The following is a 16,741-nucleotide window of genomic DNA, read 5'->3' on the forward strand; positions in this document are numbered from 1 at the left end:
TATACTCACCTCCATTACAGCAAGTAAACTACATTTCATAGTATCACAAGTATCACTGGAGGACGAGACTAAACATGTTACACTCGGAGAGCAAACGAGGAACAGGCATGCTAAAAGCTAAGCTAACCTAGCTTTAAACAACACCAAGAAATAAGTGCTCATGCTTAGTAAAGTTTAGAAAGTGTAAATGAAATCCACATTGGTGTGTCAGCATTGACAGTACGCGACACGAACAGTAAGAGGGTGTGATAATCCATAAACGTAGTTTATAGTCAATACCAAGACTGACCAGATTGACATTTTTAACTCCCCAATAATTTTTTAGCTATCATTAATGTTTACAAATGTAAGGAATAATTCCCCACACACAGGAAGACTTAAAGGTGAAAAACCAAGGGGTTTAAATAAGTAACAGTAAGGATTTTTGCTATACACTTTGTTTTGATCAAACAAGAGTATGTAATAAAAAGAGAATAAGGAACTGATATTGTTAACTTTCAATAGCACTCACCATAAATACATAAAAAAATGTAAGTAGATTGAGGCCCTTTGGTAAACACTCTGTTTTTATCTAACAATAATCATGATTTCAAAATTGTTTATTATTTTGGCCATAATTTTGAAACTTTTATTAGTAGATTCAGAATCAGAATTAGAATCAGCTTCATTGTCATTATGCGGCGTAATGAGATTGAGGCCATTCCATCCAGTGTGATGTGTGCATGCAAGAAAACAACGTGCAAATATATAAAAATATAAAACGTATAGAAGTGCAAAGAAAGGTGTATAAGAGAACAGTGTACACTCTATACTCTGTACAAATGTACCCCCTATACACTGTACAAATATACACAAATGTGACTCTATACAGTGGGTGAAATGATTATATACATGAATATCTACATGAAAAAAAAACGGGTGGTTGGTGGAATGGGTTATTGCACCGAAGAGAAGGCAGTTATGAGGGTCAATGGGGCAGACCGTTCAGGGTGGTTATGTCCCTGAGGAAGACGCTGTTCTTTAGCCTGTTTGTCTTGGTTTTAATACACCTGCAGCACTTCCCAGAGGGCAGCAGGTGGAACAGGTCAGAGCCAGGGTGGGTGCTGTCCTTGATGATGTCACTGGCTTTGTTTAGGCAGCGGGAGGTGTAGATGTCCATCAGAGAGGGGAGAGGGCGGCCGATGATCTTCTGAGCAGTCTTGACCACTCTTTGCAGCCTCTCCCTGTCTGCTGCAGTGCAGCTGCCGTACTATACTGTCATACCGTAGGTTAGCAGGCTCTCGATGGACGAGCGGTAGAAGATCAGCAGTAGGTCAGGCTTCAGGTTGTACTTCTCGAGGACTCTCAGGAAGTGTAGCCGCTGCTGAGCCTTCTTGATGATTGATGTGGTGTTGACAGTCCAGGAAAAGTCGTTAGAGATCTGGACTCCAAGGTACCTGAAGGTGTGGACCCTCTCCACACGCTCGAGAGAGAGTGAGGTTGTTCTCTGAAGACCAGGCCGTCAGCTTCAGGACCTCCTCCCTGTAGGCAGCCTCATCACCCCTGGAGATGAGCCCGACCACTGTGGTATCGTCAGCGAACTTGACGATAAGGTTGTCACTGTGGGCTGGACTGCAGTCATGGGTGTGGAGGCAGTAGAGGAGGGGGCTCAGCACACAGCCCTGTGGGGAGTTGATGCTCAGCGTGCGGGTGGATGAGAGGTGGGGGCCAAGTCTCACATTCCGGGGTCTGTCCGCTAGGAAGTCCCTTATTCAGGCGCTTGTGAGAGGGGGGAGGCCAAGAGTGTCCTGTTTTTTGCTTAGTCTGTCCGGTATTATTGTATTGAAGGCAAAACTATAATCCACAGACAGCATCCGGACGTAGCTCTGCTGCTGCTCCAGGTGGTTCAGAGCAGAATGGAGAGCAACAGCTATGGCGTCCTCTGTGGATCTGTTCGCCCGGTATGCGAACTGGTGGGGGTCGAAGTCTGGAGGGATATGGTCCTTGATGTGCTGGAGAACCAGTCTCTCGAAGCACTTCATGATTACCGGAGTAAGGGCCACTAGTCTGTAATCATTCAGGCTGGTGATGGGAGACTTCTTCGGCACCGGGATTATTGTAGATGGCTTCAGGCAGGATGGGATGACTGCCTGAGCCAGGGACAGGTTGAAGATCCTGGTGAGGGGGGAGTAAGCTGGTGGGCGCACGCCCTGAACACCTTTCCACCAGGTACTCCGTCTGGTCCGGCAGCCTTCCTGGGGTTCACAACCAGGAGCACTCGTCTGACACTGTGCTCCTGTACAGTGAGTAGAGTGGTGCCCGGTGGGGGCGGGGACAGGTCTGGAGCAGATGAGTGTCGCTGGGGGTTTTGAAACGGGCAAAGAAACAGTTAAGCTCCTCTGCCAGTGTCACACTCTGATCCGCAGTTGTCACATCGCAGCCTCTGAAGTTTGTGATGTCATGAATGCCCCGCCACACCTCCCGTGAGTTATTGCTGGACAGATGGGACTCTATGCACCTCCTGTGGTCCGCCTTTGCTTTTTTAATCCCTCTCTTCAGGTTGGCTCTAGCAGCACTGTACAGTGCCTTGTCCCCTGATCTGGAGGCTGCGTCGCGGGCCCTGAGCAGTGTGCGGATCTGGCTGGTCATCCAGGGTTTCTTGTTGGGGTAAACCCTGATGTTTTTTTACACAGTCACATTCCCGATGCAGAACTGTATGTAGTCCAGCACCGTTCCTGTGGCTGTCTCCAGCTCCTATTGTTGGAAGAGGTCCCAGTCTGTGTGTTGGAAGCAGTCCTGAAGTTTGGGGAGTACATCGTCAGGCCAGGTCATAACACTCTTTGTGATGGGCCTGGCCTGGCGTCTGATGGGGGTGTAGGTAGGAGAGAGCAGGAGGGAAAGATGGTCTGACTGTCAAGCTGGGGGAGGGGTTTAGCTCTGTACGCGCGCTTCATGTTGGTGTACATGTGGTCCAGAGTGTTCTTTCCCCTTGTGGGACACTTCACGTGCTGGTAGATTTTAGGGGGTACAGTCTTCCGATTGGCCTTATTAAAATCCCCTGCTATGATAAGAACATGGGCACGCTGCTGTTCGTTGACAGTGTTCAGCAGAAGAGAGAGCGCTGTGTTTACTTTGGTGTCCGGTGGAATATACACAGCCGTGATGATATCAACAGACAGTTCTCTTCATAATTGCACAGATTTACTTTGAAGAGTCAATAACCTTACTGTTATAAAGTACTGAAATTATCAGTAAAACTGGGTCATACACTTACTTATAGTTGAGTCTGAGGGGGTACCACAACTGAAATTATAGATGTTGCATTTTATTGACTAATTAGGGCCACACTAATTTAAAATGCAATTCAAAGTGTGCAGTGTTTGACAAATACAGTACATATGTACTGTAATGAAGATTGTAAAATGTGGTAACACTTACCGTATTCTTCTGTTGTAAAAGTCAAAGCAAAAGAGCTTCAACTATGCAGTGCCCTTTCTGGAGTATAACGCATCCTTTATGCAAGGACCAAGAAAAACCGAGAAGCTTCCTGATCTTACAGCTACTAATAAATCATTTTCACATTATAATTTTGAATGTATTTTAGTCAAAGAGAGAGTCTATTTTTCCCATTTACATAATTTGTGGATCTACAAACAAGACAAACAAAATAGTGTTTACATATGAGCAGGCCTGTGCTTCTTGTGATTGCTCTTTGGAGCGCGAAGAGTAGTCGGCAGCAGATGGGGAATGCAATACGTCAAGTATTTATTTGAAATCAGGGTCAAGATCTCATTGAGGGTTTCCATCAAGAAAATGCTGCGAACGTTTTTTTTCAAAATCAAAGGCCCGAGCGAACTAGCCAAGCCTTTTCTTATCTACAGCAGTGGTTCTCGAATAGGGGTACGCGTAACCCTGGAGATAATTGAAGGTATGCCAAGGGGTACGTGAGATTTTTTAAAAATATTCTAAAAATAGCAACAATTCAAAAATCCTTTATAAATATATTTATTGAACATTTGTTCACAATTCGATGTTCAGAACGGCGGACCCACCTGACTGTAAACAGATATGTGAGGTAATGCACAACATCAGTGCGAGTAGCCATGTATAGAAGGGGTCAACAAAATATGAATGTACTTTCATAAACTGTGAAAAGAAATACAACAATACAATATTCACTGTTGACAGCTAGATTTTTTGTGGACATGTTCCATAAATATTGATGTTAAAGATTTCATTTTTTGTGAAGAAATGTTTAGAAGTAAGTTGATGAATCCAGATGGATCTCTATTACAATCCCCAAAGAGGGCACTTTAAGTTGATGATTACTTCTATGTGTAGAAATCTTTATTTATGATTGAATCACTTGTTTATTTTTCAACAAGTTTTTAGTTATTTTTATATCTTTTTTTCCCAAATAGTTCAAGAAACACCACAACAAATGAGCAATATTTTGCACTGTTAAACAATTTAATAAATCAGAAACTGATGACATAGTGCTGTATTTTACTTCTTTATCTCTTTTTTTTCAACTAAAAATGCTTTTCTCTGATTAGGGGGTACTTGAATTAAAAAAATGTTCACAGGGGTAAATCACTGAAAAAAGGTTGAGAACCACTGATCTACAGAACATGCTCAGAGAGTGTAATGAACGGTGCAGAGACCGAGTAGTACACAAAAAAGTGTCGTCATCATTAGGCATGCTCAGTCATAATGGATCTGACCTTCCATCTTTCGCTTTGCATAGTAGAGCTTTAACTTGTACTTACCGATGTAGCGACAAACTGTATTTAGTGACAGTGATTTTCTGAAGTGTTCCTGAGCCCATGTGGTGATATCCTTTAGAGATTGATGTCGGTTTTTCATACAGTGCCGTCTGAGGGATCGGTTATTCAATGTTGGTTTTCGGCCACGCCGCTTACGTGGAGTGATTTCTCCAGATTCTCTGAACCTTTTGATGATATTATGGAGCGTAGATGTTGAAAACCCTAAATTTCTTGCAATTGCACTTTGAGAAAGGTTGTTCTTAAACTGTTTGACTATTTGCTCACGCAGTTGTGGACAAAGGGGTGTACCTCGCCCCATCCTTTCTTGTGAAAGACTGAGCATTTTTTGGGAAGCTGTTTTTATAGCCAATCATGGCACCCACCTGTTCCCAATTAGCCTGCACACCTGTGGGATGTTCCCAATAAGTGTCTGATGAGCATTTTTCTACTATATCAGTATTTATTGCCACCTTTCCCAACTTCTTTGTCACTGGCATCAAATTCTAAAGTTAATGATTATTTACAAAAAAAAAAAGTTTATCAGTTTGAAAATCAAATATGTTGTCTTTGTAGCATATTCAACTGAATATGGGTTGAAAATAATTTGCAAATCATTGTATTCTGTTTATATTTACATCTAACACAATTTCTCAACTCATATGGAAACGGGGATTGTAGACAATTTAGGCAAAATAAAACTGTACCTGACTTTTTTTAACATTTTAAAATGTAACTTTCATACTTAAACCTTTCATCCATCAACATATTTGTTAGCAAACGCCATTAAGGAACACTGGACGAGGGACGAGGAGGAGGGTGTTTAACTGTCTGCATTATCAAGCATCAAAGATTCAACTGTGTGCTTCCTACAGTGCCCAGCTCTCATTAAGACAACTCCCTTTCCTTCTTAGAGCACTCCAATAAGAATACAAGATCCCACGCCGCATACCACAGCTTGCCACACACTCACAAGAGGCAGTCCCTCATAAAACATTTACGGCCCAGTACAGGAATGGAAAAGTGATGGCATTGCATTCACTTTTGTTGTTGTTTCTGCAATAACACTACGTTCAGTTAAGTTAAGAACAGCCTGGAAAGTTAAGGATGTTTCTACTCCAACCGGGGCTTAAAAGCTACCTGCCGGCTGTCACGCTGGGATGAGGAAGAGGAGGATGGACTCTTGTGCACCGGCGTGGAGATCTTGTTGAGCGTCACGGAGCTCCTCTCCTCAGAACTCATGGCACGGCTGTGGGAGCCTCGCTGGGACATTGTCGGAAGCAGTAAGCTCTGCAGATTAGCTGGTTACTTGCTGATTGCTCTTCATCTGAAACACAGCAGTAAATGTGTATGAGGCATTAGTGTCCAGTAAAATAATACACCCGATGCATCTTTATTTCTGCAGTGATGATGCTGTTTTTGTTGTAGATGTTATCTGTAAGTGTCACAGAATTGCAGAATAAACAAACACAGATCTTGCAAAAAAAGCCACATTATAGTTGTAACAGTACTGTATATCTGGCATTGATTAAACTTAAAGCTGGGCGATATGGCCTTTTATCAATATCTCGATATGTTTGGGCCATGTCACGATACACCATATATATCGTGATATTTTGCCTTAGTCTTGAATGAACACTTGATGCATATAATCACAGCAGTAGGATGATTCTATGTGTCTACATTAAAACATTCTTCTTCATACTGCATTAATATATGCTACTTTTAAACTTTCATGCAGAGAGGGAAATCACAACTAAGTTATTTGGCCAAAAGTGTATTTATTAAACAGTTATTAAGCAGTGGCACAAACATTCATGTCATTTTAAAACAGAACGTGCAAGATTGTCAGAGACATTTTTAAAAAAAGCTATTGGTGCACTTTTGTGCATGATGTCACTAAGATGACATATAGAAAACCACACTAAAGTGCACTTTTTGTACAGAACGTCGCTACAATAGTTTAAAACAAATAAAGTGCACTTTTGTGCATGATGTCACACAAGATATTTCAATAAGTGTCAAATAAAAATGAGCTGCATAATAGGAAATCAAATGATGTATGTCCTTCGTTCTGTGGTAGGTTCCTTCGGAAGTTATCTCCTTCTGTTGTTGATTTTTTTTCATACAGGGTTGATCTGGAAATAGTTGCTTTGGCATTTTTTGGGTGTGGCACCGGCCGCAGGTGTTGATATGTTGTTTCAAGCACTCTTCATTCTCTAGCGGGTGACTTTTGAAATGATGCTACAAATTAGCAGTGTTGCTACTTTTTGTAGCAACGCTTTTGCCGCATAAATGTTGAACATATTCCCGCTTGAAGCCGAACCACCGCCAGATGATGGACCGCGTGCTGTTTTTCTTGGGAATTATTTATTCCTCCATTTGTCACCGGGATCGCACATTCTCTCTCTCGTATTACCACTAGCAACGCACCATTAGCATCACAGCTAATGTTACCATGTCGCTACCTCTCTGCTCAGGGAGGGCGTGTGACGTTGCACACGTGACGTATGTAAGAAGGTGCGCTTGTTTATCTCTCTGTGAGAAGCAGAGACAAGAAAGAGTGAGAAGAGCCTATAGAATAATGCCCGCAGCTGAAAGCAACTGTGTGAGAACATATACTCCAATATCACCATATAGTCATTTTCTGTATCGCACAGAGACAAACATAGTCAGCATTGTCACTGGCGTCTCACTGGATGTGAATTCTCCCTGCCCACTGGGTGTGAGTTTTCCTTGCCCTTTTGTGGGTTCTTCCGAGGATGTTGTAGTCGTGATGATTTGTGCAGTCCTTTGAGACATTTGTGATTTGGGGCTATATAAATAAACATTGATTGATTGATTGAAACCCGCGATATATCGAGTATGTCAATATATCGCCGAGCCCTAATTAAACTTGCTGTTTATAAACAACCCAGCCAGATGGGATACTGCCAAGTCAGCACATATCCCTCACAAGTTGTGAAAAGGGTTTGTAATTAAATTTGTTCACAAGAGAATTTTCCTCTTCTTCAGCTTTGAATTACTTAGCATTTCATGGAAGCTGCTTTTATACCCAATCATGGCACCCACCTGTTCCCAATTAGCCTGTACACCTGTGGGATGTTCCATATAAGTGTTTGATGAGCATTCCTCAACTTTATCAGTACTTTTAAAAAAAATAATGTTTATCAGTTTGATCATCAAATATGTTGTCTTTGTAGCATATTCAACTGAATATGGCTTGAAAAGGATTTGCAAATCATTGTATTCCGTTTATATTTACATCTAACACAATTTCCCAACTCATATGGAAACGGGGTTTGTATTATATTTATTGATTGAATTTATTATATCATGCTATCATCTATGTCAAAATATCTCCTTGGAAAAAGGTTACTAAACAAACTAAGCCAGAAGTGGCGGAAGACTTCTCACGGTACTAATATGGTATGGTATACGGATGACTGGATAGTTATTTTTGGTCCGTTCAGTCTTGAACCACCAGACATGCAATCCCCAAGCTAAGTACCACAGCCAGATCAGTGTGAGCCATCGCCGCCCCAATTTTTGCAGAAGCTTCTCATCGTTATTATTACAAACAAACAGATTGAATAGATGTTCTCAAGCTAATGTGCTTGGCATAAACTCAAAGATTAGCGTGAGTGAAACAGATCACCGTGATTACGGGAAACAATTGTATGACCAATTCATGTCAATTTCCTAGTTAATCAGATCAAATAGAACTATTTTCAAATCTGTTTGTATTTGTATTAAGTTGGATACATCGAATTGTCAAATACAGTTAATCAGGATTTTTATGCAGTGTTCTACTATTTTTCTGTCCATTTTACTGGGTCACCACCTAACTCAGGTAGGACGGTTAGAAATCTTTCATTTTTAATGATCTTTGTTTACTATTAAAATTCATCACTTTATGGGATTTCCCTTTCATGTGTGTAAAATCAATCGTGGGGGAATTGAAGATGGATAAAATTATCATAATTTGATCTCATGAAGCTTGAGAAAATTTAAAAGGCACGTCTGTCATTTGCTGCCAATAATCAGTCAATCCCAGTCGTTAAGGGAACAAACGATGTTTTATGCAACCACGTAGCGGTTTTAACAAAATTGTTGATATGTCTGTCAAGCCGTGGGGAAAGTCCAGACCACTGAGCAGCAGTGCACACCTCAGCATTACGCACTCAACTGTGCACTACACTCACACACTATAATCCATTATTTAGATCTGTTAACGTCCCCATGCCTTCATTGTCTTAAGCCTGCTAAGATCTTAGCTCGGGCAAGACCAGATGCTAAGTCTTGTCACATATATTGGTGTAGGGTGCTAAGCCTATTTAATAGAACTGCATAAGAAAACAAAGGCGGGATCTTACTATATAACTTTAATGGTTTAACTCGATGAGTAAAACAACGGAGTGAAACAACTTGCACTGAGCCTAGTCTATAAAATCCGCTACACCTCCCTGATACCGAAGTACATGTCAAACTACTTCCTTAAATGACCGCCATAACCACAACACCAGGGGGAGCTCCTCAAACCACGTTAAACCCAGATTCTGATCTAACAAAGGTCTTAACTCATTCTCTTTTTATGCCACATCAATGTGGAATGCACTCCCAACAGGTATAAAAGTAAGTGCATCTCTATCCTCCTACAAAACCGCTCTAAAACAACACCTCTTGGCAACTTTAACCCTTTACTAATACCCTCCTCCATTCACATCCCATCTCCCCGGATTGTAAATAATCAAATGTATTTCTAATGCATATACTTGTTCTTATGCTATCTGAACTCACTATGTTCTCTGCTGGCTGTACATATCCTACTAAGTAAGACCTACACTGTTTCAATGTCCATTGCTTTCGGTCCCCTAGAGGGGCAGGGGGGGTTGCCCACATAGGAGGTCCTCTCCAAGGTTCTCATAGTCATCATTGTCACTGACGTCCCACTGGGTGTGAGTTCTCCTTGCCCTTATGTGGGTTCTTCCGAGGATGTCGTAGTGGCTGTGCAGCCCTTTGAGACACTTGTGATTCAGGGCTATATAAATAAACATTGATTGATTGATTGATTTTTCTGTTGATGCAATTGTTGATGACTGAAGTACTGATATAAAAAAAAGCTCCTCATCCCACCCACCAGATTGTAAATAATGTAAATAATTCAATGTATATACTATGATGATTAACCTGTGTGATGACTATATTATGCTGATAGTATATATTTGTACCATGAATTGATTAACGTGGGCCCCGACTTAAACAAGTTGAAAAACTTATTGGGGTGTTACCATTTAGTGGTCAATTGTACGGAATATGTACTGTACTGTGCAATCTACTAATAAAAGTTTCAATCAATCAATCAATCAATGAGGCTATAACTGAAGGGATTGCGTGTGAATGCTCCAATGCTGAAGTTGAACTAAAATGCTGACAAAATGTAGAATGAATGTAAAAATAGTTACAATGTTGAAATGGTTTGAATGATAAAGAGCTGACGCTGGAATTGATTGATTGAAACTTTTATTAGTAGATTGCATAGAACAGTACATATTCCGTACAAATGACCACTAAAGGGTAACACCCCAATAAGTTGTTCAACTTGTTTAAGTCGGGGTCCACGTTAATCAATTCATGGTAATGCTAATGAAATGTAGGATAATTGTAGAAATGGTTTGAATGTTGAAATCGTTTAAATGTTAAAATGGTATGAATGTTGAAATGGATTTAATGTTAACCTCATCGCAGAGCATATATATATACACATATATATACATACAAACATATATGTATATATATATTATATATATATATTTATACACACAAACATATATATACATACATATATATGTATGTATGTATATATATTTGTATATATATATATATATATATATATAAAAGAGGATCCCTCAAGTTTTTAACTGCACTCTGCATCCATTGCATCGGTCGCCCAAGGTTTCTTGTTGTCACCATTGGGTTGAGTTTTTGCTTGCCCTGATGTGGGATCTTAGCCGGGGTTGTGGCTTGTGCAGCCCTTTGAGACACTCTTAATTAAGCGCTATATAAGTAAACTTTGGTTGATTGAAAATGCTAGCATAAAACGGTATTATGCTAATGTTAACATGCTAACAGTGAAAAACCTAGACGGCACAAAGCAACAAAATCCATGGTTATTATGTTAAAAAGTACAAAAGTGGCTAAAATGCTAACGTAAAAAAATTGCACGTGAATATTAGCATGCTAATAGAGGAACAGCTAGAATACTTCCAAGGTTACAGCATGCAAGAAAAATATTCATGAGCTGAACATGTTGGTGTTAGAACTAATTGAATCAGTTGAGAAATGTGGGAATTGTGGAACTTGGAAACACATCCTATTTATTTCAATGGGAATTTTCTGGTAATTTAGGAGTTTTGGGAAAATAATTATTTTTTAAAAACTGATAAAAATAAAGATTGTCCTGATTGAGCTGAATTAGTTGGTATTGGAATTGTTTACATCTGTCAAGAAATGTGGAAGTAATAACATTTTTTAATTGGGGAATGGCTACCAATTAAATGGCTCTACCAACCGGCATAGCTCGGTTGGTAGAGTGGCCGTGCCAGCAACTTGAGGGTTGCAGGTTCGATTCCCGCTTCCGCCATCTTAGTTATTGCCGTTGTGTCCTTGGGCAAGACACTTTACCCAACTGCTCCTAGTGCCACCCACACTGGTTTAAATGTAACTTAGATATTGGGTGTCACTATGTAAAGCGCTTTGAGTCACTTGAGAAAAGCGCTATATAAATATAATTCACTTCACTTCACAATGGTATTACGGAATTCTTGGAATTTCGGGAAAACCGGGAATTTCTCTTCCTCTCCGACCCCACCTCTGGGACCCCCCCAACTTATGTGAATCATTGACATGTCAACATAAGATAACAATGAATAATAGTGATTAATCAGCCTGATCTTAATATTGAAAAAGATAATTGTGATTATTATTTAGACTATAATCGTGCAGCCCTATGGCTGGCTTCCTTGCAATACACGGACCTCTGCTAAAGCCCCCAGTGTTCAAGTGATTTATAGTATGTGCACTACATAGCAAAACTCCAAAGCAAACACATGTTTTTAGCAATGTTATGATATTACTATCAAAATCAGAATATCCCTGAGAAAAGAAGTGGAGAAAATAAATTGCTATTGCATTTGTTTATTTGTTAGTTCATGCTACTTCCCGCTTTACAAAGAATGAGAAATAGGCAACACCATTATGAACCTGGACAGGGCTGCATGATGATTACATTTTTAATTACATTCCAATTAATTCATTAGGTAAATTAATCCGTCATATATTTCACTATGGTAGAGGCTCCTATTCCTGCGAACACGCTCTCCAGTCTGCATAGACATATACCGCTCCCCACACACACATCAGTGTTTCCCATTTATTAATTTATTTGTGGCCACAAATTAACTTACAATGCGTATCCGAGTTCGCCGTCGCTCATTAAAAATTAGAATGGAACTGTAGCGTATGTAACGCCACTTTACAACGCCTCAACCGCATGTGCTTTGCCAGAGTATATTAATATACTAATATTTTCCTTCTGACAGAAATATGTGGATTGTCAACACGATCACGGAAAAGTCTTTCTCGCCATCGCCTGTAAATTGCAGCGACTGCCTCTGTCATTCATACATAACTGCCAGTTTTATGTTTGATAATCACATTGCTTGTGCTAGATCATTATATTTGCATCTCCTGCTACTATTGTGGGCATTCTGAAAATCATCATATATTCTGCATATACATGAATACACACATGCTAATTAGATTGCGCTCACTTTATTGCTAATTTAAAGGGGCCCTATTGTGCAAAGCCAACGTTTGTTACCTAATGGTACCTGCTGTTGCATATTTGGGCTGTGTATAAGTCCTGAACATTGTAGATCAAATTATGGAAGCATCGCAGAGATATCTGTAAAAATAATCTTGCCTTTCCTCATACTGTACTTCCACCAAACAAACCGTTTGGAATTTGCAAAACTTGTGACGTTTTTCGCATCGATGATGTCACCGGATTCATATATAGTATAAATTTACCCTAAATGATTTGCGTGGGTCCACCATTGTAGTCCAACACTGTAATCAATAAGCTCCTTCTCTATCTCTATCCTGTTATTGTGGGTGGAGGTGTAACGGTATTGTAAGTACTGCAGTATTTCGGTATCAACATCGTCACAACAAAATGACAGTGGCCATATAAATACGCCATTTATGTCAAAATAGCTTTTTTTTCCCCAAATTCCCCATTTGCAGCTTTGAGTGGCTTGCACCTCCCTGTATCGGCTTCTGTCTGCTCCATTGTTTCACTCTCTTCTTTGTGCTTGCAGCAGTTCATCCTACGTTCATTCAGGTTTAAACAGATAAGTATTTGAATCCCTGTTTGTCTGAAATAGTTGTCTTTATTGTTTGTTACCAAGTCTGCCATGATTAGAACACACACAAGCGTTTTGTGTCTAGAAGTAGGACACACTTTGTTGCTGGAAGTCAGACGTGCGTTGCTACGGAAACAGAAATCAATGCGGGGAAAAAGTCAGTCACGGAATTAATTTAAATGATCAAAATACAGTAAATATTGGACGTGTTACACGTCGTTATGAACGTGTTTGTTACTACATTATATATTGACCTGCAGTGTGTATACAAAATGTTGATGAAGAGTTTCGAATGCTAAGACAATGACTCCCATTAGCCGCATCTTCCAAGCGTTTTTTTATCATCTTGAAAATCCTAAAAAAAAGATATGTTCTTGTCTCTCCTGATTATTGTGAATGATAAGCAAAAAGGAAAGAGTGCAATATACGTATATTTACATGTCTGTAGTAATAGCATAATTGGAACATTTGATCATTATGTTTGTGCACTGCAAAAACTGAAATCTAAGTAAGATTAAATATCTCAAATAAGGGTGATATTTGCTTATTTTCTGTCTGATAAGATAATTATTCTCATTAAGCAGATTTTATGTTAGTGTTTTACTTTTTTTGAGGGTTTTGTTCCTAAATGATCTCAGTAAGATATAACAGCTTGTTGCTGAGATTTTATGATCTATATTGAGTAAAACATGCTTGAAACTAGAATATCAAGTGTTCTAATGCTGTGTCATCGACACTCACAGGTATAAAACTACTTTTTTAAAGTAATAATTTCTTATTTCAACCACGAAAAAAAAACTTTGACACAATTGTGTCTCATACACTTTCCGCCCGAATGCATCTGAGATAGGCTCCAGCGGCCCCGAAAGGGACAAGCGGTAGAAAATGGATGGATGGATTAAAACAGATGACAGCCAAAATGGACTTTTCTGTTTTATTTTCTATTAAACAATACAAATCACTCAGCGGAAAATTAAATGATTAGTTGTTTCAGCACTAGCCTCTTCTATCGTATGAATGAAAAAAATTAAAAGTTTAAGGATATAATGCAAAATAAGTTCAGGTAAGGGACAAAAACATTTCAAGTAGACATGTTCCCAAATAGGAATAATATAGCAGTGTGGAGAGACCTGATTGGCTCCTCTTTAGATGGGCTGCAAAGTTGCTTCTTATGGCAAATGTGAGGGACTCTCAGCTCAGGACTTGATTTGTCATTAGCTTAATCTTCTAAATCCTGTCACTGTGATTATGGTTCTCTGAGCATGTAACAAAACATAGCTGCAGCTGTGCAGCATAACACTATCTAATCACCTGTCTAAGAAGACAGATATATCCAAAAGTTCTGTTTCAAAGCAGATGTGGCTCTTTTGATGACTGCATCTGGCTCTTGAAAAAATCTGAGCTGACATTGCTTAACATGAGAAGTAATGAATAATTCCACTTGTAATAAGTGTTAAAAATAATGTTCAAAATATAAAACATTCTCATGCATTTTTAGTCCATCCATCCGTTTACTACCGCACCTGTTCAAGAAGTTGCGTTGAGAAGTTATTTATTTATTATTGGTTAGTGTGGGGCTTGTCCTCCTGGGGGTTCTTCAGACCACCAAGAACCGACATGAGAGCCTGTTTCAGGGTTACACTATTGTTTTATTTTTCAATAAGTCTCTCAGTTGCTTTCCAGCAATTGTATTTTTTTCTTTCGTTCTCGCTCGAGCTCTGGCTCCAGTCCCAACCCCGTCTCTCCTCCTGGCTACTGCTTGTAACAGAGCGACAGGTGATTAGATAACAAGGCTCAGGTGGGCCATCTACGCAGCTCTCGCTGATTTCGAGGCCGGTCCTGGCACACTTCAGTTTGCTGCGGGCCACGCCCCCTCCATAGTTAGCTTCAGAATAACAATGTTATTACAAAGAATACGAGACCTATTATACTCTAGAAATGTAGGTCTTACTTAAAAATGCACGTGTTTAGTTGTGTTCAGTGTTAAAACAAAATATTATATGGCTCTTACGGAAATACATTTTAAAATATTTGGCTTTTTGGCTCTCTCAGCCAAAAAGGAAGCAGTAAACACAAGAGCAACGTAGGAGAACATTCTTGTAATTAGGGATCATGTTCGAAAACTGGTTCCCCCGATGCTTTGAAAGGAGGATCGGATTTGGATCCCTTTTTGAGAACCGGTTCCCGTTATCGAAGCTTCGAATATGACAATTTCATAATTGAGTAATTGTGACCAAAATCATCAGGGTTATCGATAGTATTGTGGTTTTAATAAATGTGCTCAAAAGGTACCGTATTTTTCAGAGTATAAGTCGCTCCGGAGTACAAGTTGCACCTGCCGAAAATGCATAATAAAGAAGGAAAAAAACACCATATACAAGTTGCACTGGAGTATAAGTTGCATTTTTGGGGGAAATTTATTTGATAAAACTCAACACCAAGAATAGACATTTGAAAGGCAATTTAAAATAAATAAAGAATAGTGAACAACAGGCTGAATAAGTGTAGGTTATATGAGGCATAAATAACCAACTGAGAAGGTGCCTGCTATGTTAACATATTATGGTAAGAGTCATTCAAATAACTATAACATATAGAACATGCTATACCTTTACCAAACTATCTGTCACTCATAATCCATAAATCCCATGAAATCTTATACATCTAGTCTCTTACGTGAATGAGCTAAATAATATAGTTTGATATTTAACTGTAATGTGTTAATAATTTCACACACAGGTCGCTCCTGAGTATAAGTCGCACCCCCGGCCAAACTATGAAAAAAACTGTGACTTATAGTCCGAAAAATACGGTACTCATACACACACAAAACATTTTTTTAACCAAGTTATTTTTTTAAATAACTAAATAAACTAACACACACTGTTTTTTGTTTCTAATGCTTCACTGATAGTATTTTATTTAGTTTTAATATCTTATCTGTTTGAAAGGCTAATCTTTTATTGTTTTAAATATTAGTTTGTGCTGTAGCACTTTAAGACTTATTTAAATTAAAGGTATGGTTGTGTTGACATTTCCTTTCCTTTCTGCCTTGATTTTGAAGGGGAGTATAATATTAGGGGATTATAATATGAGGAAATTAACATTTTAAATGATTGCTATCGGTATTTGTATCAGCGATCTCACTCAAAAATGATCAGAATCAGCAGCATACATCCCTAATTGCAGTTAAATAAATAAGATTCTCCTAATAACATGCATATGTATTTAATCTGGTGTATGATGCACAAGGAAATGTGTCATGGGAGTGGAACTCAGCCAAACTCCAGTGCATTTCTTCATAACAGCTTTCAGTTAACAGTTATTTTTACCTCCAAGTCCATGAATGCTGATATCAGCAAAAAACAAACAAACGGCCCTCTACTGTTTCCTTCACTGTTTCCTTTGTTCAAAACATAATTCATATCACACCAAACACAACCAGAATTTCTTAGTTCTATAGGAACAGTTTAAGAGAAAAACATGTTTATTAACCATTCCTAGAGATGACTTAGCAATGAATTACCTACAACAACTCCAACAGACAACTGTTGAGCAAAACAAAAAAATGCA

At 39.2% G+C, this 16,741-nt stretch overlaps 2 protein-coding genes across 9 annotated transcripts in view; one reads left to right on the forward strand and one right to left on the reverse strand.

Annotated features, from left to right (window-relative positions):
- The window catches only part of osbpl6 (oxysterol binding protein-like 6), an 86,111-nt gene that overhangs the window by 62,425 nt on the left and 6,945 nt on the right, over positions 1-16,741 (reverse strand). For all 8 annotated transcript variants that reach the window (XM_061880164.1, XM_061880170.1, XM_061880167.1 and 5 more), the window contains exon 2: positions 5,883-6,069. In XM_061880164.1, coding sequence (XP_061736148.1) covers positions 5,883-6,014 — 132 coding nt within the window. In that variant the 5' untranslated portion in view covers positions 6,015-6,069. The remainder of the gene's footprint in view (positions 1-5,882; positions 6,070-16,741) is intronic.
- LOC133538493 (oxysterol-binding protein-related protein 6-like) overlaps positions 1-16,741 on the forward strand; it is a 54,858-nt gene that overhangs the window by 30,987 nt on the left and 7,130 nt on the right. The window lies entirely within an intron of this gene.

This window comes from Nerophis ophidion, linkage group LG19 (genome assembly GCF_033978795.1).
Source record: "Nerophis ophidion isolate RoL-2023_Sa linkage group LG19, RoL_Noph_v1.0, whole genome shotgun sequence".
NCBI classification, from domain to species: Eukaryota; Metazoa; Chordata; class Actinopteri; order Syngnathiformes; family Syngnathidae; genus Nerophis; species Nerophis ophidion.